This window comes from Schistocerca piceifrons, chromosome 1 (genome assembly GCF_021461385.2).
Source record: "Schistocerca piceifrons isolate TAMUIC-IGC-003096 chromosome 1, iqSchPice1.1, whole genome shotgun sequence".
Lineage (NCBI taxonomy): Eukaryota > Metazoa > Arthropoda > Insecta > Orthoptera > Acrididae > Schistocerca > Schistocerca piceifrons.
The window spans coordinates 922,737,558-922,764,306 of NC_060138.1; the positions used below are offsets into that span (position 1 = coordinate 922,737,558).

Here is a 26,749-nt window from a genome sequence, read left to right on the forward strand (position 1 = left end):
TCTGGATTACAGTAAATCTAACTGAAAACTAAAGCAATGAAAAATTCCCGCAATTCTAAAAAATTCCCGGGTTTTTCCCGGTTTTCTCCCGGATGAAAAAATTCGGGAGTTTTTCCCGGATTTCCCAGTTGTCCCGGGTCGTATACACACTGCCTCTTCTAAAACTAATGACAGTTTTTGGATGTCACTGCATCAAATGACACTACTGTAATATGAGATGGAGGAACTACTTTCGGATTAAAAGATATTTGCTTGCCATTAAAGTACAAAAAGTTGCAGAAAGTATTACACATAACAATATCTGAGAGACATATTAGAGTACTGTGGAAAGATAAGGCTTGTCATTCCCAGTGGTAACAAAATATGAGGAAAGCTATTTTAATAATGCTGAAGAAAGAAATTTTTTAATTAAATTTTACATTCGTGTATAGTTCCAAGTATAATGAGAGAATCTCTTTTTTCCACATCTATTTTATTAAATTTTATATTCATGTACAGTTCCAAGTATAATGAGGGAATCTCTCTTTTTTTCTGCTTTTTTAACTCTTCAATGATCAACTACTTAATATTTCACAGATGGCAGTGAGAATTTTGCTGATAAATAGAGTGATAAATCCCAGTCATATTAATTTTCCCTTTCCCTTCCGTAACTGACTGAAAGGTCTGAGTTTATCTAGCTTTAGTCAAACAAACAATGGGATCTAGAGTGGAAACATACCTTCTTCAGAATAGAGTCCCTCTTCATTCAGAGAATCACCTTCTTTTGTTTCTTTGTTGTCTCTCACATGATCAAACTGCAACATTTGATAATAGTCTCCCTTTAAATTTAACAGCTCCTTATGTGTCCCTCTTTCCAATATATAACCATCCTTCATGTATAACACTTCATCACACTGTTCCAGGAACTGAAATTAAAATTTAGAAGTTATATGACTGACAGTTACTACGTGGTGCTCTAATAACGAGTGGTTGAGTGTCCATGGCAAAACAATGAATGCTCCTTCCAATATTACACGCTAATGATTAGATCTGCATGTCCAATATGCACAATACGCTAAGAACGACAACAACATTGATTGCTAAAATATTCTCTCTCTCTCTCTCTCTCATTGTCCATAATGTTTTGTGGAAGACAATCCTGATTCACATATTCAGTGTTAACTTCAAATCTTAAACGTGTTTACATGTAATTTTAAGCAAAAGGTGCATAAAAGTTTTGCCTTTAAATAATGGACAGTAATTGGTATACAGTGTCCCACTCTAGCTTTACTGAGTGGCAATATGTTCTGTATTTAATACAATAAGCAGTAAATTTCTTAACACTAACTACCTTAATTGTATCAAAAGAAAAATTCACATGAGAGGACTATAAAATTACAAGGAGATACAAAGGAGGATCGGAAAGTAACGCATAATAATTTTTTCCTGCCCTAGTACTGCAGTTGGAATATTGGAATTTCATGACAATGTAGTTTGAAGCTTGTGCTATAGATGGTATTTTGTTTTCACGTGCAGCTCTAGCAAGAGAAGCCTTAACTCCAAAACAAACACAGCACAAATGTTACTGTCATCAACTTGTGAAGAGCAGTGAAGTGTAGTTCAATATTTGTGGGACGAAGGCCATAAACTGAATGAAATTAACAGGGATATGGATGGACTGTGTGGGGATGACTTTCTGGACTGTACCAATGTCTCCATGTGGTGTGCATTTTTCCAAGAGGGCTGTGTAAATCTTAGTGGTTAGCCAGCTGCTGCAACCCCACAGAATGTCAGAACCAATGACGCAGCAATTTTGAACAACCAGCATGTGCAATTGCAAACCCTATCAAAACAGTTCACTATTTTCTATGGTGCAGTGCACAGTATTTTTCATGACACAATGAAATTTCATAAAGTTAGTGCTCGCTGGGTGACTAAGAACCCGACAGACAACTGCAAGGGCCAGTGAATGATGGCAAGCTTGGATCACCCAACATGTTACGCCACAGATGGTCATGACTTTTTGAAAGGACTCATCACTGGTGATGAGTCATTGGTGTACCAATGCCCAAAACAAAGGAAGCCTCTATTGAGTACAAACATGCTGGTTCCCCAATACAAAAAAAATTCAATGTGTCTCAATCTGCTAGGAAAGTGCTTGTGACAGTGTTCTGGGATACGCATGGAGTGTTATTGGTGGGCACTGCTGAACATTGGACCATTGTGAATACTGCAGTCTACATTAAAACATTTAGTTGCACTGTGCCCTTTGTGACAAATGCCATAACATTAATGCTAATGGTGTCAAACTTCTTCATGACAATACTTGCATCCCATGTTGCTGCTCCACCTTGTGAGAAAAATCGCCAAATTTGGGTGGAAAGTGCTCCAGCATCCACCATACGGTCTGGACCTTGGGCCATCAGACTTTCATCTGTTTGGTCCCATGAAGAAATTCCTTGCTGCCCAACGTTTTGCGATAGATGTGGAAGTGAAATCAGCAGTCCACAAATGGCTATACTCCAATCGAATGGACTTCTACGAATGGGACATACTGAAACTGGTATCATGATGGGAGACGTATGTTGAGAATGTTGGTGCTATGTGAAAAAAAAACAGGTAAAATATGTAAATTCATTTGTGATTATTTTTGTTTTGTTACCTATTACATTTTTTTTATTCTAAAATTATGATGTGCTACTTTCTGTTCTTCCCTCGTAGAATGGCTGGCCAGTAATTACCTTCAGAATGTGAAATACCATTGTGTTAAAATGCACACACAAAAGTAGAAACAACTGTTCTAGTTTTCAGAGCTGTTCCTTTCTCAAGGAAGAAAGAACAACAGCACAAGGACAGTTAAAAAGGAGTAATGCATCACTCACATCTTAGGTTGAGAGGTATCTCCCAGTTGTGATAACAACCAGATCTTTGTCTCCCCTCATCCTTGCAACACATGTTGCTCTCAAGCTGTGGTCTGAGAGACCAATCATTCATTCATCTGTTTTACTCATCCATCCATCAGACATATTCTGCAGAACTCAACAAAGAGAACCTTCAGGTTTGCAAACAAGTCAAAGTATACATCCACAAAATACAAGCGATTCTTGGAAACTTCAATCTGTATACCACATTAACAATACACCAACATTATACCACTCAATTTTATTCATGCTTATGTCAGCTAACTTTAATCAAGAAGAATGCTGTTTCTTGAAACAATCAGCTGCCTCCTGGTCATGATCAGACAGCTGCCGTTTCCCCATTCGGCAGCTTAATATTTACTCGCTTACTATCATATCTTTCAAAGACAATAATTACCAAAATCCAAAAACACCAAGACCTGTTTACAATACATGACAACTTGTCACACAGGTCTGTCATGAAAACTTCAACTTGCCATGCACCTATCCTTAACTATAGATAATCAGATAATTTGTAGAAAGAGTGACTAATAAGTTTTGTGCCCAGTTTTCTTTGTAACTAGCTGAGATTCCAATTTTTTAGGTTTTATGTTAGACAGAAGCTTGTTAACTATCTTCGTACCAGAGCGGGTAACTCAGACCTCAACCCAAGAAAAGAAGGCAGAGTCTACACGAAAATTTTTTTTATATATTTTTATTGTGATTGTGTACATCACAGTTCCTTTAAAATTGATCTCTAGTGTCAGCAACAAAGATCAGTATGTAGTAAATGATTTGTGAAGTGGGTGTACAAATCTAAAGATCTTAAAAAAACCTACAAAATGTAAGGTAATCCACTTTATGCAATATCTAACAGCTCACTCCTGCTGACTGAACACTTATTACTTCACCTGTACTGACCCATAAGATAGTACTATAAGGCAAGAAGAAAAAATATGCAGAATAAGACAACACATTTGTTTTTAGATTAACACAGTCTGAGATTCTTCAAAGTGCAAAATATGATTAACCATAGTTTATCTATGTGCTGGTTCCGTTTTAACTTTGTTATCTAACTGGTGTACAAGAAATTTTACACAGTATATTTCATTTAGTGTATGGTCATCAATGTCTACGTTTGATGCAAACAAGTCATTACTGGCTGTCTGGAACTGCATGCTATGAGTATTCTGCTTTCTCTTATGAAGGTACATCTATTGCTATAAGAGGAATGTCAATGACACCAAATACTTTAGTTTTCCAAGCAGATTTTTGTGATCCACATGAACAAAGGCTTTAGCCACCTCAGAAAGCATATCAACAACATAATTTTTCTTATTTAATTCAACCAGGACTTCATTTGTGATGTCTTATGCTGCTTTCATGCTTTAATAAACCCAAATACAGAGACAATTAACAAGTTTAGCTCCGCTAAATATAAAAGTATCCTGTTATAGGTCATTTTCTTAAATAGTTTTGAAGGGAATCGAAAGAGTGAATCAATGTGTGATTTGAGGTAGTCTGCCCACCACCAGTTTTATAGGTAGATGTAACTAAAGCAAATTTAATTCTATTCTATCGGGTAACTTGCCTTCATTCACTGATTGATTAACAAGTTAGCTTAAGTTTAACCCTAACATATCAGCACAAACTTTTAATATTCTGCTTGAAACACACACTAACCTACCGCAATTACTATCTTTTAGTGACCAGACATATTTTGTAATCTCTTTAGGTGCTAATGTCAGTTGATGAGGAACACAGTGTCTTTACTTGAAAATTTAAAGTATTCGTATTTGATTGTTGTCAGTGGTTGCAGTTCTTACTGCCACTGTGTGGAAATGAATCACTGAATTTGGTCACCAATCATTCAAAAGTGTCACAATTTACGAATGTTCAATATCATTTAGTTTGCTTTATATGTTTGTTTCTTATTTAATAATGTCCCAACTTGTTTTTGCCTTAATCTTGGGGTGTTTTATTTTTAAACATAGTTCATGTGTTTTACTTTTTTAATAACAGACAGTGATTTTATAAGACTGATGATAGTGGATTTTCAACTCTTTAGTACAGCTTGTCTACCGAATTAGGCAGAGCTCTTTCTTCTTAGCACAAGATACTTTAACTCCAGGAATTATTTATTCTTTATCCCTTTTATGTTCTATTTTATCTTTGTTTATTTTGTGGGAAAACAAAACTCATAGTGCTGTAGGATCTGTTACAAGATAAATTTCACATCTACAGTTTATGATTTACGAACTTTTCCCACGCATTCTTCCAAGAATTTCTCTCTAAAATTATGAGCATTGTCACTGTTTATGGTTCTGTGATACAAACTTTTCTTTTGTGGTATGTACCTAACTGGTCTTTTTTATTGTTATATTTCACTACAATGTTTAGATAAATCTTTGTTTATTGGTTTTATATCAAATGCTTTCAATATTTTGCCACTTTTATGAATGGTAAACAATAATAAGCAGGGCACTCAAACACAGTCAGCATTGAAATTCTCTGTAAAATATCATGTTCTGGTACACATTTCACGATCTTGAAATGTCTTGCCATTTTAGATTAGCTGAAACTATTATGACGAGCACGGTCTGTTCTAGCCTGTAAAGAGAACCTAAAACACAGAAATCATAATCTAAGAAATGAGTAAAATCACATTGTCACATATCTAGTACATACATCAAAACTGTTTATTGCAGCATGTTGAGATATTTCAATAATAAAAGAAGTGAAACATCTACGGCCTTTATTTCTGGAAATTATCTGCAGAGAAAGTTTAATCATAAAAAAGAAAATAGTAACTATCAATTCTGAGATGATAGTAACTGCCACAGATCTGGTAAAAACGTTTCAAGCCGATACACAAGGCAATAGTAATGAATACAAAATACCAATCAATCTTAGCTGCAAAATTTGCCATACATATAGCTAATTTATGAAAATGTTAGCTGCACAGACTGTTTAGTTTCAGGTCATCCTCGGTGAACAAGGAGATGATGTTGGAGTAGTGTTGCTGGGCTACAGCTAAATGATTTGCAAACATTCTCTCATTATTCTTTCACAGCATCATGTAAAAGCTTTTACTTCAACACATACTGAACAACACAGTGAAAGTGAAAAGATGGTTCTGAGCAAACTAAAAGATATAAATCACTCTGATAAGAGTTACGACATGGTAACAGTTTCCTACATTGTTAACACAAAGTGAGGAAATGCATCTAGTGCAAATGTGGTGGTTTCTTCAAAACTGCTGTGAAATAAACATAAAGCTGGTAAATGTAAACTACTCTTATGTCTTGTGTAACAATAATGTCCAAAAAAAATTATTTAAATACCATCAGAGGCAAAGTTTCAAAAATTTGTGATACTGAAACATTACAAATGAAAAGCACTGCTCTAGAACACAAATGTAAAATTCTGAAAAAACAGCAATATTTCAAAAGTGGGTAAAGGTCAGTGGTTTGTAACAACTGTAATGCATTTAATGAAGAAAGATTCTGCATCTGCAAAAATAGAAGAGGACTTTTCAGGGAAAAAAGTATAATAGCAGATGAAAAACAATGACCTACATGTAGCAAAACCATAAACAATAAAAAGTTTGCATCTGAAAATGTAGATGGAAACACTTCTGGGTTACAAATCACATGCAGAAGTAGACACTCAAAAACAGAAGGGGTATTTACAAACAAAAGCGCTGTAAGCATTCAAAAACAAATAAACCATGAAATCAACACGAAATTATTTGGAGTCAGCCATGCACGCAAGACTTCAAAATTTGTATCAAACTATAGCAAAGAGAACACAATTATGTCAGCTATTGTTAAGCATGAGACAAAGTTCAGAAACCTGATCAGCAATATAGAGAAACAATGTCCAGATTCTACAAAAGGGACTGCTTTGTTCTCACAGCGGGATAAATGTTTACAGGAAAGATTCCAGTGCATTTATTGAAAAATTTGTTATCATCTTAGCATTTCTGCTGACTACAAATCTGTCAATGACATATGATGTGGCAGACTGGTCTTGTGTGAATAATGAAATTCGACAAACTACATTAAACATTTCTGTTCAAAGTTTACAACTAGAAGAGTAGAAAATGTGACACCCCTAGAACAGTGGGAAGGATCCTTTGACCCATAAAGTGATTTGTATTAAAAATCCACAACATAGCTAAGGTAAGACATACTTTTTTCCATTCATTTGCATGTGATACACACACACTTCAAGCAAACCTTTACCTCAAAAGTTATACAATATTTTTAGATTACAATTTTGGATACAAAATGTTACACATCTAACAAGAAATGTGGCCTATTTCTAAGGTTCCTGACATTCTTTCATTCATTTCACTTGTTTGCTTCTCAACACTGAATTCCCACTTTTCATACACATTTTCCGCAGATAGCTTTTTTTTTTACATTTATTACAGATGTCATTTGTCTTGTTTCCTTTGCGCATCCTAAGGTTGGGTTGGTTGGGTTGGGTTGTTTGGAGGAGGAGACCAGACAGCAAGGTCATCGGTCTCATCTGATTAGGGAAGGACGGGGAAGGAAGTCGGCCGTGCCCTTTCAAACAAACCATCCCGGCATTTTCCTGGTGCGATTTAGGGAAATCACGGAAAACCTAAATCAGGATGCCCGGACGCAGGATTGAACCGTCGTCCTCCCGAATGAGAGTCCAGTGTGCTAACCACTGCGCCACCTCGCTCGGTTTGCACATCCTAAATTGACATTTCTTTCACTCTTCTGATTTGTCCGATCCTACAGCCATTTCTTTGATCAGTTGTTGTTTCCTGTTAGTGAATTCATCTACCAGCTGCAGAACAAACATGTTGCTCTTCCAGTTACTTGACTGTTGATGATCTACACATTTATAGCTGCCATGTCTAAGATAATTAAAAGACACACATTGGCCATATCCTGCATGGTGACCTTATCTGAATATTTTCCGACTGTTTGAGCAATGATATCAACACTGTACTTTGTGGTGTTACAGAAGGGAACAGTTTCTGGTTTTTTCTTTCCTTCTTTGCTCAGTACTACTATAGGATGTAGTGTGCTGTGAACTGTGACACTGTTTCCAGAATGAGATTTTCACTCTGCAACAGAATGTGCGCTTATATGAAACTTCCTGCAAGATTAAAACTGTGTGCCAGACCAAGACTCGAATTCAGGACCTTTGCCTTTCGCGGGCAAGTGCTCTACCATCTGAGCTACCAAAGCACAACTCGCGTCCCGTCCTCACAGTGTTCGAGTCTCTGTCCGGCACACAGTTTTAATCTGCCAGGAAGTTTCAGTGACACTGTTATTTTTAATCCATTGGTACACTATCAAGAGTGTACCCTGGCCTACCAACCTTATTCAAGATGACAATGGAGTATAAACCTTCAAGACAACAATGGAATGTAAATCAGATCTGCCCTTCTTCATGCAATTAGAGATATCTCGGCAAATCTGGTTCACTGTTAATGCCAAAATGAAGGGATGTGAAGTTGTCTGCTGTCACATTACTTCCTTGGGTTAAAAATGGCTCCTAATGGCTAGGGTTAGTCAGCCTTCCTCCATACCAATGCACGGGAAAGCACTGCAAACTTATTTAAATGCCTCATGTAAGACTGTCCAAAATTTGTCTCCATATTTGTCTGGTTAGCAACATACATGATACTTTGCTTGGAAGTAACTGCTCACTATTTGTAATACTTTCATAAGGGCAGTAACAGTGGAGGCAGTTTTGCATTAACTTTTCTCATATGCAAGAAATAAGAGAAAGTAGGAAAGCACTGAGCTGCAGATGACTTCTCACTGGAGTGGAGGAATCTGATAAGTTCTCAGAATCTGTCTCCTTCTGGTTTCATCCCTCATGAAATTAGGCCCCCAAGAAAGCAATTGAAGGTCATCCAGTAAAACACCTTTAGCACAAGAAGCACCTCTGGTATACTCGATACTAATCACTGCCTCTAATTCTTCCAATGATTTGATCGTTTCTTTTTAAGGTATGCATCATCAATTCATCATCAAAAAGCAGTTGGAATGCACTGATGATGGAGTCATCCACTTGAACAGCAGGCATGGGCAGTGAGTCCTCCTCCTCCCTTCAGGACATTTAAGGCAGACCACCTTCCAGGTGATGACACTTCAGCGACCTTCCATTCTGTGCCCTCTTCGAAGTTGAGTCATAAATAGATGCAGATGTTGAGTTGATTCCAGAGACTGTTATGAAGAGAACTGAGATCGAAAGACATCGACTGATAGCTGGCGCTCTTCAGTTCGCTATCAACACTGTCATTGCTATGCGTCAGGCGATCCATCCGTATTTGTACGGGTACCCTTCCTTTTTCACGTGCTTCGTCTGGTTTGAATTGATTGCTAATTTTTCTTTGATCTGATAAGTGCCGTTTTCTTTGTTATACGTGTTTACGTCACTCTAAGTTGAAAATGCGAGTGTTTACGACCTGTCGCTGCTCGCGGCATGTCTTGCTTTAGTGCGCGCTACCGCAGCTTCCAATTGAGGAATCGTCTCATTAGCGAAACAATGGCAAGAGACTGCTATTTTTTGCTACTTACACTGCTGCTTTCTTTGATAATAATCAACAAGAACCAAATAATAGACTGTGTGTGATAAAAGATGTTGTGAAGGAGAGTTTAGCGAAAATTTTTCTTCGTTTGAAAATCTTTGCAAACGTTTAGTACATCACATTCTGCACGGAAATTAGAGTCATCTTAGGTTTCAAAATCTAGTCAGTTGTCGTGCTTCATTTCTGACTGCATCACTATTCAGCATAAGAATAATACGAATATAAACATGGCATGATGTGTATATTCTTCCGCGTTTGCTGTTGTCTCACTCTAGTTTCGTAGTTTATTAGGCAGACAGGATTTAAATGAGATAGCAGCAAACATGAAAGAATACATGCAAAATGTTTATATTCATATTATTCTGATGGTGAAGAGAATACTGCATGTGATTCACAATTCAGAAAAGTTCCCCTTAGCAACCATCTCTCGTCACAAGTAGGAAAAAATTCACAACCTAGAGTTGGCCATATTGACAAACATCCCAAACAGTCTTGCCAGTCGGATTTTTGTAGTACAGTGAAAGGCTGCTACATTCGAGGATGAACAATACGGAATTTGTATTTACTTCGTTGGATAATGTATGAAAATGCAGTGGTCGAAGCTCGGGGGGTGGAGAAAAAATCTCGTCTTCCAACTTAATTTATTTACTGATGCAGAGGTTTTGACGCCACTATTTATCTTTGTGCCTGCAAAGCATGCCTCTGTAGCTCTACATATATTCAATGGCAGAAGTTAATTGTGGCAGCACCTACCAACATTTTAAAGAACTTCCAGTTACTTTGCACTCGATTCTAAGCCGCAGGCGGTTTTTTGGATTACAAAAACTGGAAAAAAGTGCGGCTTAGATTCAAGTAAATAAGGTATATTTTTATGAAATTTCCATGAAAGTGAGAAAATTAAGCACATTGCAGTACACTATTTTTAAAAGTACAAGAAATGAGGAGAAGTCACAATGTTTTGATGGGAGAATTCTAAGAGGTCAATTTGTTATACTGAAAATAAAGGTTGAAAGTGGCCTTTTGAATGCTTTCACTGTTCTGGTGTTAAAAAAGCAAGACTTCTTGACATTAATACTTACTAGTTTCACAAAGCATGGGCTACATCTACATCAATCTAGCAAGAAGCAACTTACATCATGTATACACAAAGATGGTGGGAATTTCTGACAACTACAGTAACTTCTCAACTGAATTAACAAGTGTATTCAATTAACACTTTGCAGCACTATGGAGTGCGTCTCATAAAAATAGCTCACAGGTAACAAAATAAATTACAGTGCCTAGACTTAGGAGAAGGAAACTGGTTGAATGGAAGTTAGCTAGTCTACTTGGCCACTCAGTGTATCTTAACCCAATCCACACAAACCACTATCTCAAAAGGCATAATTTCCATCATCCTGCCCGAACTAGAGTTATGTTGAATACTTTGATATACAGAGTTAAAAGCTTATTAGACAGGAACAATCTCAATGCCATAATAAACCATCTAACCTCTGTGTTCAAACAAAATGGCTTCAGACACATGAAATGAAGCCAGTTTTCTCAGGAAAACACAAATCCAAATATTGTATAGCAATGCAACACTACAAGATCAGAACATGATGTCTCTTCCATTATGTGGATCAACATCGAGCAAAATCAAATTAATCTTAAACAGATGTGAGATTAAAACTTGTTTTGTCTGCCTAAGAAGATCAAAAAGATTTTGTGCCCTCTGAAGAATGGTAGTGGCCTCAGAGTACCAGGTGTTTACAATTCTCCATGTGGCAACAGTACCGCGTAAGTCTATTCTAAGCATTTCCCAGCACTGTACCAAACATCAATGGCACATAGAATACAGATACCTAGAAAAATCTTCTGCTGTCAAACACAGCCTAACAAAGTATAAAATCTTTTTATTAGCAGATTCTAGGCCACACTTAGGAACAACTGTGACTTCATTACCAAGGAGGCAGTGGAAATTAGAACATGAGTAAAAAATTTTAACAGAGATTGGGATTCAGACTCAGCAGTATGTTGGGACAGGCACTTCACATTAAGACAATGCACAATTGGATAGATTATGATAGAAATAAACACACTGCGAGTGCATTTGATATTTTGCTATGTTTGGTCTGTTTCCAATATTCCTTTCTCACAGCATTCACCCGGAGGGCTTTTTGTCTTGGACCGACAAAAAGTCTAAAAGTCAAATTACAGAAATAAAACCATTACAGTAAAAGTAAACAGTGCAACCAAAATTAATTATATAAAAGAAAATGTTAAATAAACAAGTGCACTTACGAATGAAATGTGACTCCTGTATGCTCTAGACTATATAAGACGAATTAGTACATTTGTAAGTGACAGAAGCTGGCATTTTTGATCAGAACACTTTCGTCAGAAGTTAACGTTTGGGACAAGCGGGTGTCAAGTTTGTGATGTCATGACAACTCCCCTTATTATACCTCCAGCGTGCCAAAATAATCTGTGATTACAAGGGGCCCTTCTTCATAAATTACATTTTTGCAATTCCTTAACTTCTTTGACAGTCAATGGTTTTCCTGATGACTACAACGGTGGATACTGACACACGTTTTTATTGAGAATTATCACATGTGTTCCAAGAGCATTTAACACAACAGATCTATCGCAGAAGACTTCGTGATTATATCAAAAGCTGTTTAGTCTGTTGTAACAAGTGAAATTGTCAGTAAAATAAAGAAAAAAATGTCCCTCTAAACTGGTGATAGATGGTACAGCTGTTGCAGATTCCAGATCCTTCAATGACTTCTTCATAAACTATAATGAAAAGGGTAACTGTTCACAACCAACTACAAATCCCACATCGATAGAGAAAAATTTCAGAGGTTTTCAATTTTCTAATGTTTCAAGCTTCCAAGCTATGATGCAAGTATTTTAACGTACCCAAACGTTTAAACTGTGAGGTTGGATAAGGTTCCCACCAGAATAATAAAAAAATAGTCCCTCATAGTAATGTGTATCCACTCTCCCTTATAATCAGTCTTTCAACAAGGGCTGTTTCCCCAGATCAACTAAAATGTGTTGAAATTTGAAAAATTCATAAAAAATATAAACAAAATGAAATGGGAAAAGTGTCCTATTGTTACCAACTGTCTTGAAAATATTTGAAAGATGTGGATTGTCAAATAAGTTCATTCACTTTTCATTACAGTTCAACAACAAAGAATTCCTGGGAACTCACGTTCCCAATGCACAGCTATGACAGACTGGTTGCTGGCATGTCTCCCTACACACTTCACACACAAGGTCATGCACAATATAACTAAGTAAGGTGGAACTATTTATTTCCTGCAGTATACACCTTTATGGTTGATAATGTATTTCTATTTCTCTGGAAGCTTATAAATGTCATTTTTCCAAAATGTGGGGGTTTTCATGTTGATGAACACTCTGAGGATCAGTCCGCCGCCCTCCAAGGAGGTAAGGTGTTTGCCATTCAGGAAATTCTGCAGGGAATGGAAGAGATGAAAGTCAGAAGGGAGAATGTCTGGAAATACGGCAGTTGAGGTAACACACCTCACTCAAAAGAATGCAGCTTTTGACAGGTCACCATATAGCTATGTGGTCTGGTGTTGCCATGGTGAAAGAGATAATCGAGTACCAAATCCGGTTGTTTCTCATCAATGGCTGCCTTGAGACAACCCAACTGTGAGCAGTATGTCTTGGTAGTGATAGTAGCATTCAAAAGTAGTTCATAATATAGTACGACTCTACAATCCCATCAGATGCACAGCAGATTCATTTTTGGGCGCAACTCTGGTTTAGGAACCAATAGTGGTGGCTGCCCTGTCTTGCGCCACGATTTACTCTTCCGAGCATTATTGTACATGATCCACATCTCATCTTCAGTTACCACCCATTCTAGAAAAGGGGCATTCTGACTGTATCTCAATAAAGAGTCACAGATGGACAAGTGCTGAATCAGATTCACTTTATTCAGTTCATGAGGAACCCATACATTGAATATTTATGTAACCCAGCTTCTTCAAGTTTCTGGCTACAGTAGCACAAGCGACACTGAGCTCCAGCACCAACGCCCGCATTGTCATTCGTGGATTGTTGGCTATTAAGTCATTAAGCCATTCCATGTCTGTAACCATTAGCCATTCAGATTTGTCTGTTTGGATGAAATTCCCAGCTCCAAACAGACTAAACCACTTTTGACTTGCTCAAGCCATTACTGAATTATTCCCGTATACAGCACAAATCATATGCCGGCATAGAGATTTCTTAAGTGATAACCATGTAAAATTGTATCTGTAAGCACCTGTATGTATCCACTAACTTTGGTGACTATGTCTGCTGATCCTTAATATAGAATATAACTCAAATTAATTTTGTTAGTCTACATACAGCACTACAACTGACAAGTCATTTACGTCACAAACTTTGAATGTGTGAGTCATGTAATGAGACAAAGATTTTTTCCCCCTTACCTGCATTCCATGTGTAACCAAGAGAATAGTTTTCCCAGAAAGCTTTGATTTAATGCAATGATTAAAAATATTTCTTGCCACTTTTGCATCAACAGCACTCAATGGATCATCTAGCAAATAGATGTCTTTATTAGCATACACTGCTCGTGCCAAGTTTATTCTCTGTTTTTGTCCTCCACTGAAAAAAAAAATTAAGAATTTGTGTAACCACTATCAACAGTAAAAACTGAATAAATTGAGTAGCAAAAATTGTGAGATAAATTCCTAGTTCATATACAGATCATACCATGAAAAATTAGGCTCTCCATTTAAGCCGTCACATAAGTAAGCAATCAATCAACTCAGAGTATAGTTCATTCTCTTGTCAACATGACTGTAAACATGTAAGCCAATTCTTTGTTCACATTTTACTACTTTTCTTTCCTTCCTTTGCCTTTCATAGACTTACCTTAAGTTAGATCCTCTTTCTCCAATTTCTGTTTTGTCTCCATTAGCAAGGAGCTCCAAGTCACGTTGCAGACTACAGCATGTAATGACATCTCTGTACCTCTCTTCATGATAAGGCAATCCAAACAGGATATTTTCTCTCACAGTATCATTGAAGATCCATGCCTGCTGAGACACAAGGGCCACACTGCCCATCACTTTTATGTGACCATTCACTGGCCTCATCTGAAACATTAATCTGAATACTAATAATTTTATTTCATATTTCGCCGAAAAACAATGTACACAAATGTTACTGTAACACTTAAAAACACAATTTATTTCAGTTCAAAATTATCAACAATGACACTATCAAAACAATTAATTTACCTGCTCCACCAGGGTTGCCACAAGTTTCTCCAAGTGAAATTCCCTGATTTCCAGACAAGTTTTAGAATTTTTCCCTAACAAGTTTTGAGATCTCAAATTAAGACATAAGTTGACACTGTCTATGCAGCTATGGTACAGGAAACAATAGTGCAAATGAGGAAACATCTAAAAAAAACTTGCAAGTAGATAGCATTTGCTGATTTGAGCAAAGATCTTAAGTACTAACATCAACATCTTTTGTAATAAACTGTTTTTAGATGGGAAAGCAAGTCAAATGCTACATGTGTTTCATTAAAATCACTAGTGATTTGAAATACATTCACTGATTCAAAAAATAAACTCAGAAAAAAGTAGGCCTCTTGAAAGAAGCGTATAAGGCAGGGAATAATTATATAAACCAACACTACAGGTAACTGCCAATAAAATGTTGGTTCTACTATGTTGGTTTTGTCAGTTATTGCCCACTGTGTTTTATTTATTATTTTACAGCTATTGCGTGATTTTTCTTTTGAGAAATATGAGTACATAGTGTACAAACCGCCATACTTTTTAACATATAACTACCTTAGAAGTGTCAAAATGTACTAGAACAAATAAAATGCTATAGAATGCCACTCTGCACAACATACTTGTTATGAGACAGTCACAATTCCTGAAATCCCTCGCCCACGCTGCGGAGCATTACAGTCCTAGGTCCAAGGATAAACCATGAAAATCCACTGCATTACACCACACACAAACAGACCCGGCCTGCAGGCAGATCGGCGAGACTAAATCCGACGGGCAGAGCCTGCACATTAGTGGGAACTGAATGGCTTCATACAGGCAGGCTCTATCCATTACAGATACCCACAGAAACAGCCTCTGGTTTCACCCGTCGAGGAAATCCACTCATGTGGCCAGCTATTCACGAGCCACAGAAATCTTGTTGATGAAACGAGATCACAGTGATCAATCTATGCATCAGATAACGTGTTCAAATACTCTGAGTATCAAAAATAATGAGGATAGGTAGCAACTCCATGAAAAGATGTTTGCTGAGCTGCAGACAGGCATGTAGAAAAGACAATCACTCTCTCACAAGTAAATTTACAGCCACAGCTTTTATCAGAAAACAGAAGTGCACACACGCATATTCACACCATCACTCAGATGCAACTCAAGCTCACACAACTGTCATCTCTGGCCGCATCGTCTACAGTCTCTGAGAATCACTGCCTCCCCACCTCTCGTCTGCAGCTGCTAGGCTAATGGCAATAAGTTGTGGCAGGGGAGTGGCGGGAAGGGGAGAAGCAGTAGGAATGAGAGAGTAGGGAAGCGGCGCAAGTACTCAGCTGCTCTCATCCAGCAACAATGTACGACACCTCAGTACACAAACCATTTCATTACTGAGACAAAAATGAGATTTTTCCAGTGTTTCTTTTTTCCCCAAATTTCCCTGACTTCTCTGAACTGTTTGAAATTCACTGATATTCTCTGATTTCCAGAACCTTTAGCAACCCCATCTACATACCATCAATGTAACCATTATTATGCACAGGCATCTACTTCACAATATTTTCCAGTTTACAGTCATTACACTGTGAAACCAATTTTAAGTCATTCAGATAAAAGATGAAGCTGCCCTCACTTCAAAGGTCAGTTTGAACACCCAAGTGTTTTGCTAGGAATGGTTTTGTTGGATTTTATGTACTTACCATCCTCCAAACTCATTGCCAGTGGAGAAAGAATTGGTAAGCAACAGACAAAAACCTAGAACTGGCTAAGGACCTGTAGTCTGGCATTTAACCATCACAAAAATGAGACAGGACCTTCAATTTACAGTATGGTACATCCAGGAAGGCCATCACTGAGTAAGAAAATCATCAGAGATTGATTATTTTTGTTTCACTAGCAAGGCACAAAAATCAGGATGAAGAACTAGAATAACCACAGAGTGAAGAAATTGTGGACAATCTAGCATCAAGACGCATGTGATGCTATCAGTGGCACTCCTAACTTTTCTCATGTAGTAATATATTAAGGAAGGATGGAATTCTGCTGATAATCACTGTATGTTACAAAGAAATAGGTGTTACTGTATTCATAAAAGTCATAGCATTTGGTTTCATAATGATAAAATTCAAATTACTAATCTGAATTAAAAAGTATTGCCCTCTCACAATCACAAGCCACCAGAGATGCAGGAAAGACCCCTACCCATACCATAACACTGTCACTATCAGCTGTATACAACATAGAGGCATATGTTAGGTGGTATTTTACTTAAGATGTCGTACCAATAAAGACTAATTGCCACTGCTGTATGCAGCAGCTACATTGTTTTCACTCCAATTTACTAAATGAAGATGTCATTAAATCAAAAAGGTAGTAGCCCCATTTATAATAATGTGCCATAAGCAATGTGTCCTGGAACACTCTGCTTTCCCCAGCACTGTCTGTCAATTGTTGTCAACTGCATGACAGAATACTAAAAATCCAACTACACAGCTGTAACATCCCCCCCCCCCCTCCCCCATGAACCATGGACCTTGCCGTTGGTGGGGAGGCTTGCGTGCCTCAGCGATACAGACAGCCGCATCGTAGGTGCAACCACAATGGAGGGGTATCTGTTGAGAGGCCAGACAAATGCGTGGCTCCTGAAGAGGTGCAGCAGCCTTTTCAATAGTTGCAGGGGCAACAGTCTGGAAGATTGAGTGATCTGGCCTTGTAACACTAACCAAAACGGCCATGCTGTGCTGGTACTGTGAACGGTTGAAAGCAAGGAGAAACTACAGCCATAATTTTTCCCGAGGGCATGCAGCTTTACTGTATGGTTAGGTTAATGATAAGGGCGTCCTCTTGGGTAAAATATTCCGGAGGTAAAATAGTCCCCCATTCGGATCTCCAGGCGGGGACTACTCAAGAGGACGTCATTATCAGGAGAAAGAAAACTGGTGTTCTACGGATCAGAGCGTGGAATGTCAGAAACCTTAATCGGGCAGGTAGGTTAGAAAATTTAAAAAGGGAAATGGATAGGTTAAAGTTAGATATAGTGGGAATTAGTGAAGTTCGGTGGCAGGAGGAACAAGACTTTTGGTCAGGCAAATACAGGGTTATAAATACAAAGTCAAATAGGGGTAATGCAGGAGTAGGTTTAATAATGAATAAAAAAAATAGGAATGCGAGTAAGCTACTACAAAAAAACAGCATAGTGAACGCATTATTGTCGCCAAGATAGACACGAAGCCCACGCCTACTACAGTAGTACAAGTTTATATGCCAACTAGCTCTGCAGATGACGAAGAAATTGAAGAAATGTATGATGAAATAAAAGAAATTATTCAGATAGTGAAGGGAGACGAAAATTTAATAGTCATGGGTGACTGGAATTCGGTAGTAGGAAAAGGGAGAGAAGGAAATGTAGTAGGTGAATATGGATTGGGGGTAAGAAATGAAAGAGGAAGCCGCCTGGTAGAATTTTGCGCACAGCACAACTTAATCATTGCTCACTTGGTTCAAGAATCATAAAAGAAGGTTGTATACATGGAAGAAGCCTGGAGATACTGGCAGATTTCAGATAGATTATTTAATGGTGAGACAGAGATTCAGGAAAGGTTTTAAATTGTAAAACATTTCCAGGGGCAAATGTGGACTCTGACCACAATCTATTGGTTATGAACTGTAGATTAAAACTGAAGAAACTGCAAAAAGATGGGAATTTAAGCAGATGGGACCTGGATAAATTGAAAGGACCAGAGGTTGTACAGAGTTTCAGGGAGAGCATAAGGAAACAATTGACAGGAATGGGGGAAAGAAATACAGTAGAAGAAGAATGGGTAGCTTGGAGGGATGAAGTAGTGAAAGCAGCCGAGGATCAAGTAGGTAAAAAGACAAGGGCTAGTAGAAATCCTTGGGTAACAGAAGAAAGGTTGAATTTAATTGATGAAAGGAGAAAATATAAAAATGCAGTAAATGAATCAGGCAAAAAGGAATACAAACGTCTCAAAAATGAGATCGACAGGAAGTGCAAAACGGCTAAGCAGGGCTGGCTAGAGGATAAATGTAAGGATGTAGAGGCTTATCTCACTAGGGATAAGATAGATACTGCCTACAGGAAAATTAAAGAGACCTTTGGAGAAAAGAGAGCCACTTGTATGAATATCAAGAGCTCAGATGGAAACCCAGTTCTAAGCAAACAAGGGAAAGCAGAAAGGTGAAAGGAGTATATAGAGGGTCTATACGAGGACAATGTACTTGAGGACAATATTATGGAAATGGAAGAAGATGTAGATGAAGATGAAATGGGAGATAAGATACTGCGTGAAGAGTTTGACAGAGCACTGAAAGACCTGAGTCGAAATAAGGCCCCGGGAGTAGACAACATTCCATTGGAACTACTGACGGCCTTGGGAGAGCCAGTCCTGACAAAACTCTACCATCTGGTGAGCAAGATGTATGAAACAGGCGAAATACCCTCAGACTTCAAGAAGAATTTAATAATTCCAATCCCAAAGAAAGCAGGTGTTGACAGATGTGAAAATTACCGAACTATCAGTTTAAGAAGCCACAGCTGAAAAATACTAACACGAATTCTTTACAGACGAATGGAAAAACTAGTAGAAGCCGACCTTGGGGAAGATCAGTTTGGATTCCGTAGAAATATTGGAACATGTGAGGCAATACTGAACCTATGGCTTATCTTAGAAGCTAAATTAAGGAAAGGAAAATCTACGTTTCTAGCATTTGTAGACTTAGAGAAAGCTTTTGACAATGTTGACTGGAATACCCTCTTTCAAATTCTGAAGGTGGCAGTGGTAAAATATAGAGAGCGAAACGCTATTTACAATTTGTATAGAAACCAAATGGCAGTTATAAGAGGTGAGGGGCATGAAAGGGAAGCAGTGGTTGGGAAGGGAGTAAGACAGGATTGTCTCCCCGATGTGGTTCAATCTGTATATTGAGCAAGCAGTAAAGGAAACAAAAGAAAAATTCGGAGTAGGTATTAAAATTCATGGAGAAGAAATAAAAACTTTGAGGTTCGCCGATGACATTGTAATATTGTCAGAGACAGCAAAGGGCTTGGAAGAGCAGTTGAACGGAATGGACAGTGTCTTGAGAGGCGGATATAAGATGAACATCAACAAAAGCAAAACGAGGATAATGGAATGTAGTCGAATTAAGTCGGGTGATGCTGAGGGTATTAGATTAGGAAATGAGACACTTAAAGTAGTAAGAGAGTTTTGCTATTTGGGGAGCAAAATAACTGACGATGGTCGAAGTAGAGAGGATATAAAATGTAGACTGGCAATGGCAAGGAAAGCATTTCTGAAGAAGAGAAATTTGTTAACATTGAGTATAGAATTAAGTGTCAGGAAGTCGTTTCTGAAAGTATTTGTATGGGGTGTAGCCATATGTATGGAAGTGAAACATGGGCGATAAATAGTTTAGACAAGAAGAGAATAGAAGCTTTTGAAATGTGGTGCTACAGAAGAATGCTGAAGATTAGATGGGTACATCACATAACTAATGAGGAGGTGTTGAGTAGGATTGGGGAGAAGAGAAGCTTGTGGCGCATCTTGACTAGAAGAAGGGATCGGTTGGTAGGACATGTTCTGAGGCATCAAGGGATCACCAATTTAGTATTGGAGGGCAGCGTGGAGGGTAAAAATCGTAGAGGGAGACCAAGAGATGAATACACCAAGCAGATTCAGAAGGATGTAGGTTGCAGTAGGTACTGGGAGATGAAGAAGCTTGCACAGGATAGAGTAGCATGGAGAGCTGCATCAAACCAGTCTCAGGACTCAAAGGCTTTCTTAACAGCTTAAGTTCCACTGTATCACACTTACAAGGTAAAAATGGTTACTGCAACAGGCAGAAACTGCAAATCGTCAATGGTAAATTACTACTTAAATCAGGTAGCGATTGGTTAGCTGGTGTTTTTCTTTCTTTCTCTCCCTCTTCCGAAATATTCAAGATTTGGCACTCGGGTAACAACACCTAGCTTCAAAACACACTGAATACATTCACATCCCTAAAATTTTGGGGATAAGATTTGTTTTTTCACAGAATTTTAAGAGGGGTCAGGCGTACTATTATTGCTTAAAACAGAGGTCATGTTGACAGTGAAACCACATTGTATCTCCTAGTGAGGATACAAATTGAAATGTCAAAATGTTACAAATTGTTATGGTAATGGCACAGACATCATACTGGTGGCTCTACTCAGTAGCAGAAACCTATGTTTTAAAGAATATTGCACAATTAGAAGGCAAGATAGAACACATTTTATCAATGACAGGAAGGAAGAGTGCCTCATTCCGAACTATCTTTTTCTTCTGTCTCCATTATCATCATCATCATCATCATCATCATCATCATCATCTTCGACGTCACTGAACACAATGAGATACAGAAGTTTTCCAGCATGCCTGTTTTGTTGCTGTGTTTGTTATTCCTGTATTCTGACATATTCCTATAACCTGCAGAATAGTACTCTTTATCCAACTTTCAACAACCTTCTCTACTGGATACATTCATAAGACTGAAGCTCACTCAGTGAATTGAAACAAATGAGGAATCTCAGGTTATGATGCTATCTCATTTACTTACTGTGGTGTCATTCGCCATGGATGCCACATTGGGTGTGTCACTTCCTCAGACATAGGTTGGCACCAGACATTCCAAGTACCGCTACAACAGGTAGCCACACAGCAACCACAACTGCCAACTGATGGCTGCTCTATGGACACAGCCTCCTTGACCAGCCCCCCAGTGCTGCTATCAAAATGTATAGGAGGGTGCCACACATTATTATCAGCCCCCATTCAGTCATACATTCTATGCCTGTGAATACTCAGCATCTCTCAGTGATTACAGCATATTATGGACTTGGCAACAGATTTGGGGTACTTAGGATCTGGCTGCAGTTGTGTTTTACAAGCGAATGAACTTAAGTATAGGATTTTTCGTAACTGTTGCTGTGTCTCTCATTCTCTGCTCTGCCTTAGAACAAAAGCATCACTACAGAGTACATCATTTACAACCACTAAGAATGGTAGACAACCCTACATTACAAGGCAATGAATGGTATGCTACTGGTGGGTGTATACTTCAACTGTCTCTGGGCAGATAACAGAGCAGCTAAGTCCCTAGTTTGGAGTTACAAATGTACAACATTCAACAGATATATTACATGCTTAAAATATTGTGTAATGTATGTTTGGAGGTACAATTTGAAATACTACTTGAGGGTGAGTAACTCAAAGATTATAGTAGAGCTGTAGCTCAACCACTGAGGTTGCATGCTGCAGCGAAGAAAAGAACTTTCATGCCTCTGGTCCACTGTCAATGTTTTTCTTTCTACTCTCTAATGGCAGTGCCACTAATAAACAATGAAGCCAAGTGCAGGAGACTTTGGGGCCAACAAGACACTAAAAGCACAGAAGCTACTGAGGTGCTGTCACTGAACCACTCAACAGGATTCAATAGCTTTTGCACAATTGCTATGAATGTGTGTTTAGAGAGTTTAGCTAGTTCTGAACCTCACTCACAAATATACTGAATCTGATGGCAACAAATAGACCTGACCTCTTTGATGATCTCCACATCAAAACTGTTGTCAGTGACCATGACACGGTTGTAGCAACAATGACTTTCAAAGTACAAACAACAACTAAAACAAGCAAAAAGATATATATGTTCAGTAAACTAGATAAAGAAATCAGCAGTGTCATACCTCAATGAGGAAGTTGAAACTTTTAGCAGAAGGCAGGAGCATGCTGAGGAATTACGGGTCTCTGATTCAAGTTTAAAAGAATAGTTGACCATGCACTGGATAGATAGGTACCCAATAAAACAGTTCACAATGGGAAGGAACTTCCATGGTATACAGTCACTGTAAAGAAACTTCTAAAGAAACAGAGATTACTGCATAATAGGTCTTAAATGAAGCGTAGGGCTACAGATAGAGAGACACTGAATGAAATGTGTTTGGCTGTCAAGAGAGCAGTGTGTGATGCCTCAAATGACTACCATAGCAGAATATTGTCAAGTGGTGTTTCACAAAACCCAAAGAAATTCTGGTCGTAAGTAAAAGCTATTAGTGGCAGCAAAGTTAGTGTCCAGACCCTAGCGAATGAGACAGACTGAAGCTGAAGGTATCAAAGCAAAAGCTGAAATGCTTAACTCCGTTTTTAAATGTTCCTTTACAAAGGAAAACCCATGAGAATTGCCCCAATTTAATCCTCGTACCACTTAATAGATGTGTAAGTGAGTAATAGTGACAGTGGAACTGACGAACAGCTGAAATCGTTGAAAGTAAGCAAAACTCCAGGGTCCAACGGAATCTCTGTTAGATTCCTTACTGAATTTTCAGATGAGTTAGCACCTCTTCCAACTAGAATCTATTGTAGACTCCTTGAACACACAACCATGATCACTTCATGGAAAAAAGCGGAGTTCACACCTGTCTACAAGAAAGGTAGTAGAAGTGATCCACAAAATGACTGTCTAGCATCCTTGACATCAATTTGTTGTAGAATCTTAGAATATATTCTGAGCTCAAACATAAGGAGGTATTTGAACAGAATGATCTCCTCAATGCCAACTAGCATGGATTCCAAAAACACCGATCATGTGAAACCCAACCCGTACTTTTTAACAAACTGAAAGCTATGGATAAATGCAGTCACGTAGGCGCTGTATTTCTTGATTTTCAAAAAGCACTAGACTCAATACCACACCTACACTTATTGTCAAAAACTGAGAATATGGGGTATCAAGTGAAATTTGTGACTTAATTATGGACTTTTTGGTAGGGAGGATGCAGCATGTAATCTTGGGTGGTGAGTCATTGTCAATTGTAGGTGTAACTACAGGTGTGCCACAGGGAAGTGTGTTGGAACCCTCGCTGTTCATGTTGTAAGTTAATGACCTTGCAGACAATTCTGATGGCAACCTCAGACTTTCTGCATATTAACTACTGTCTGACAGAAGCTGCATAAATATTCAGTCAGATCTTGATAAGATTTCAAAGTGTTGCAAAGATTGCTTTAAATGTTCAAGAATGTAAAAACGTGCACTTCACAACATGAAAGCAGTAGTATCCTATGACTATAATCTCAATGAGTCACTGCTGGAACTGGCCAACTCATACAAATAACCTGAGTGGAACACTTTGCAAGGATATGCCATGGAATGATCATGTAGGCTCAGTTGTGTGTTTACCAGGTGATAGACTTCAGTTTATTGGTAGAATATTGAATAAGCGCTTACAAATCACTCATGCAACTGGTTCTAGAATATTGCACAATTGTGTGGGATTCCTACCAAACAAGACCAACAGGGGATATTGAACATATACAGAGAAGGGCGGCACAAATTGTCACAGATATGTTTGATCCGTGGAAAAGTGTCACAGAGATACTGAAGGAAATGACTGGAAGACTCTTGAAGATAGATGCAAACTATCTCGAGAAAGCATGTTAACGAAGTTCCAAGAACTGGCTTTAATTGATTACTCTAGGGAAATATTAGAACCCCCTATGCATCGTTCACGTACGGATCATGAATATAAGGTTAGATTAATGACTCCATGCACAAAGGCATTGAAACAATCATTCTTCACACACTCCATACATGAATGGAACAAGAAGAAACCCCTTCACTGTGGTTTTCAGAGTACAGATATAGATGTAGATGTGACCTACCCCTTTCACCACAATCCCCACCTCCCAGAGTGAAAGATATTAACGTATTGTTATTTTAATTAATACCATAGTCAGAAGTAACAATATAAGAAAAATGATTTACAAAAAATATCTGTATGGTGCAAAAATTGGCAACTGACCCTAAATAACGATAAGTGTGAGGTCATCCACATGAGTGGTAAAAAAAGTCCATTAAACTTCAGGTACATGATAAATCAGTCAAATCCAAAGGCTGTAAATTCAACTAAATACCTAGGAATTACAATTACGAACAACTTAAATTGGAAGGAAGACATAGAAAATGTTGTTGTGAAGGCTAACCAAAGACTGCGTTTTATTGGCAGGACACTTAGAAAATGTGACAGGTCTACTAAGGAGACTGCTTACACTACGCTCGTCCGTCCTCTTTTGCAATACTGCTGCGTGGAGTGGGATCCTTACCAGATAGGACTGACAGAGTACATCGAAAAATTTCAAAGAAGGGCAGCACGTTTTGTATTAATGCGAAATAGGGGAGAGGTGTCTCTAAAATAATACAGGATTTGGGATGGCCATCACTAAAACAAAGGCATTTTTCACTGTGGCAGAATCTCCTCACGAAATTCCAATCACAAACTGATCATCATCTAACACAGCCTGAATTTTTCTACTCCATTCTTCTGTATATTATTCTTGGCATGAACTGTTAAGCTGATTGTGCAATAATTCAAACATTAGGAAATATTAATCTCTAAGGTGAAGAGCAGAGGTTTTTTTCCCCCCATTCAATTTCAGATGGAAAAATCCAGAATTTGTTGTGGGACATTATGGAATATTCCTGCTTCAGCCCCTACAATCTCATGAAGTTTTGATAGGTTGCAGCACTGTACATAGCCTTCAAAATGGCATTTGTAATGGAGGAGTGTTCCAAGCAGAGCAATGTCATTCAGTTTCTTTTGGTAGAAAACTGATGTGTCGAAGATATTCATAGGTGCTTGTGGGATTGCTGCGGACGACGCATGAACCTCCGTTTAGTATATGCCGCCTTTAGAATCTGAAGATGGTCACTGTATGGCCGAAACCGGTTATGACTGTGTCATAAGAATGTGATTGTGTCTATAACAAAAAATTTTACAAAATAATCAGTCACTCACTCCATTGACAAACTGGTCAAGCATTATTACAACGTCAAGCAATGGAAACTCCAGGTTGAACTACCAACAAAATTAGGAAAAGGATACAATGTTACTTTTTAAAATGGTATTTTAACAACAATGAATCAAATGCACACCAAGACAACAGAATAATAACTTACATCTCCTGTAATGGCAGAAAGAAGAGAGCTTTTGCCAGATCCAACACTACCACATACACCAATTAACTTTCCACGGTGTACATCTAAAGTAATATCATGCAGTGTTTCCACAGGTAGGTTCTCATCTACACTGATAAATTTTCCTTCTTCCTCCATAGAATCACCATTTTCTGCTGGTTCACGTTTCACAACACTCACTCTCTTTCTATTGCCTGTATAATAAAACAAATACACAACACATAAAACAATTGCCCACACGATAAAGATCCACTAACTTACTAACTAGCACATAACTCAATATCAGATGGCATCATTTCAACATTTTGTAATGCTGTGTGGTCAACTGTAAATGACATGGAGAGTGTTTAAGTTCCCTGTTTACCTTTCTTCTTGGATTTAGTGTTGCCAACTGCAACTTCCCATGCAAAAGTTCCATTTCTGAATTCAACCAGTTTCTCTCCCACTGATCGTATGAATGGAGACTCATAGTTTGGTCGATGGAGAAATTTCTAAATAAAAAGCAATAGAATGATGAAGATTGAAGTTAGTAGGTACTCACTTCCAACTGTACAAAGATGCTATAAATGTAAAGAAATAGCAGGAATCTGAGAAACTTCTGACAGATGCTTTGTCTATTACTGTATTTATTGTTTATAGAAAAAACACAACTACTTGCTATTTGTTTACAGCAAGCAGTTATTTGAAATGCCAATGAGCAACATCCTTTAACAATAAATACACATCATTTACAAAACACCTTAAGTTTGCTTAATTATTTTTAAGGGACTAATGCTCACACAAACAATTAAAAATTTTACAGTTTTGATCCTCCAACATGTGAAGAGACTGAAGATTATTTTCACATCAAAATCATATGAAACAACCACACTAAGGAATAAAAATATCAAGAGACTGGAGGAGCATATTATCTGCACTAAAAAGAAGAAAAAAATGAATAGCTTGAGCCATACTAATAAAGTGAAGGAAGACAATAAATATACTGAATTTGGGGGAAAATGTACAGCAAC

General features: G+C 38.0%; 1 protein-coding gene across 2 annotated transcripts in view; it reads right to left on the bottom strand.

Annotated features, from left to right (window-relative positions):
- LOC124769376 (ATP-binding cassette sub-family C member 5-like) overlaps nucleotides 1-26,749 on the bottom strand; it is a 298,192-nt gene that overhangs the window by 106,144 nt on the left and 165,299 nt on the right. For both annotated transcript variants that reach the window (XM_047249493.1, XM_047250268.1), the window contains 5 exons: nucleotides 26,104-26,230; nucleotides 25,722-25,933; nucleotides 14,371-14,594; nucleotides 13,923-14,100; nucleotides 719-905 (listed from right to left, as the gene is read on the bottom strand). In XM_047249493.1, coding sequence (XP_047105449.1) covers nucleotides 719-905; nucleotides 13,923-14,100; nucleotides 14,371-14,594; nucleotides 25,722-25,933; nucleotides 26,104-26,230 — 928 coding nt within the window. The remainder of the gene's footprint in view (nucleotides 1-718; nucleotides 906-13,922; nucleotides 14,101-14,370; nucleotides 14,595-25,721; nucleotides 25,934-26,103; nucleotides 26,231-26,749) is intronic.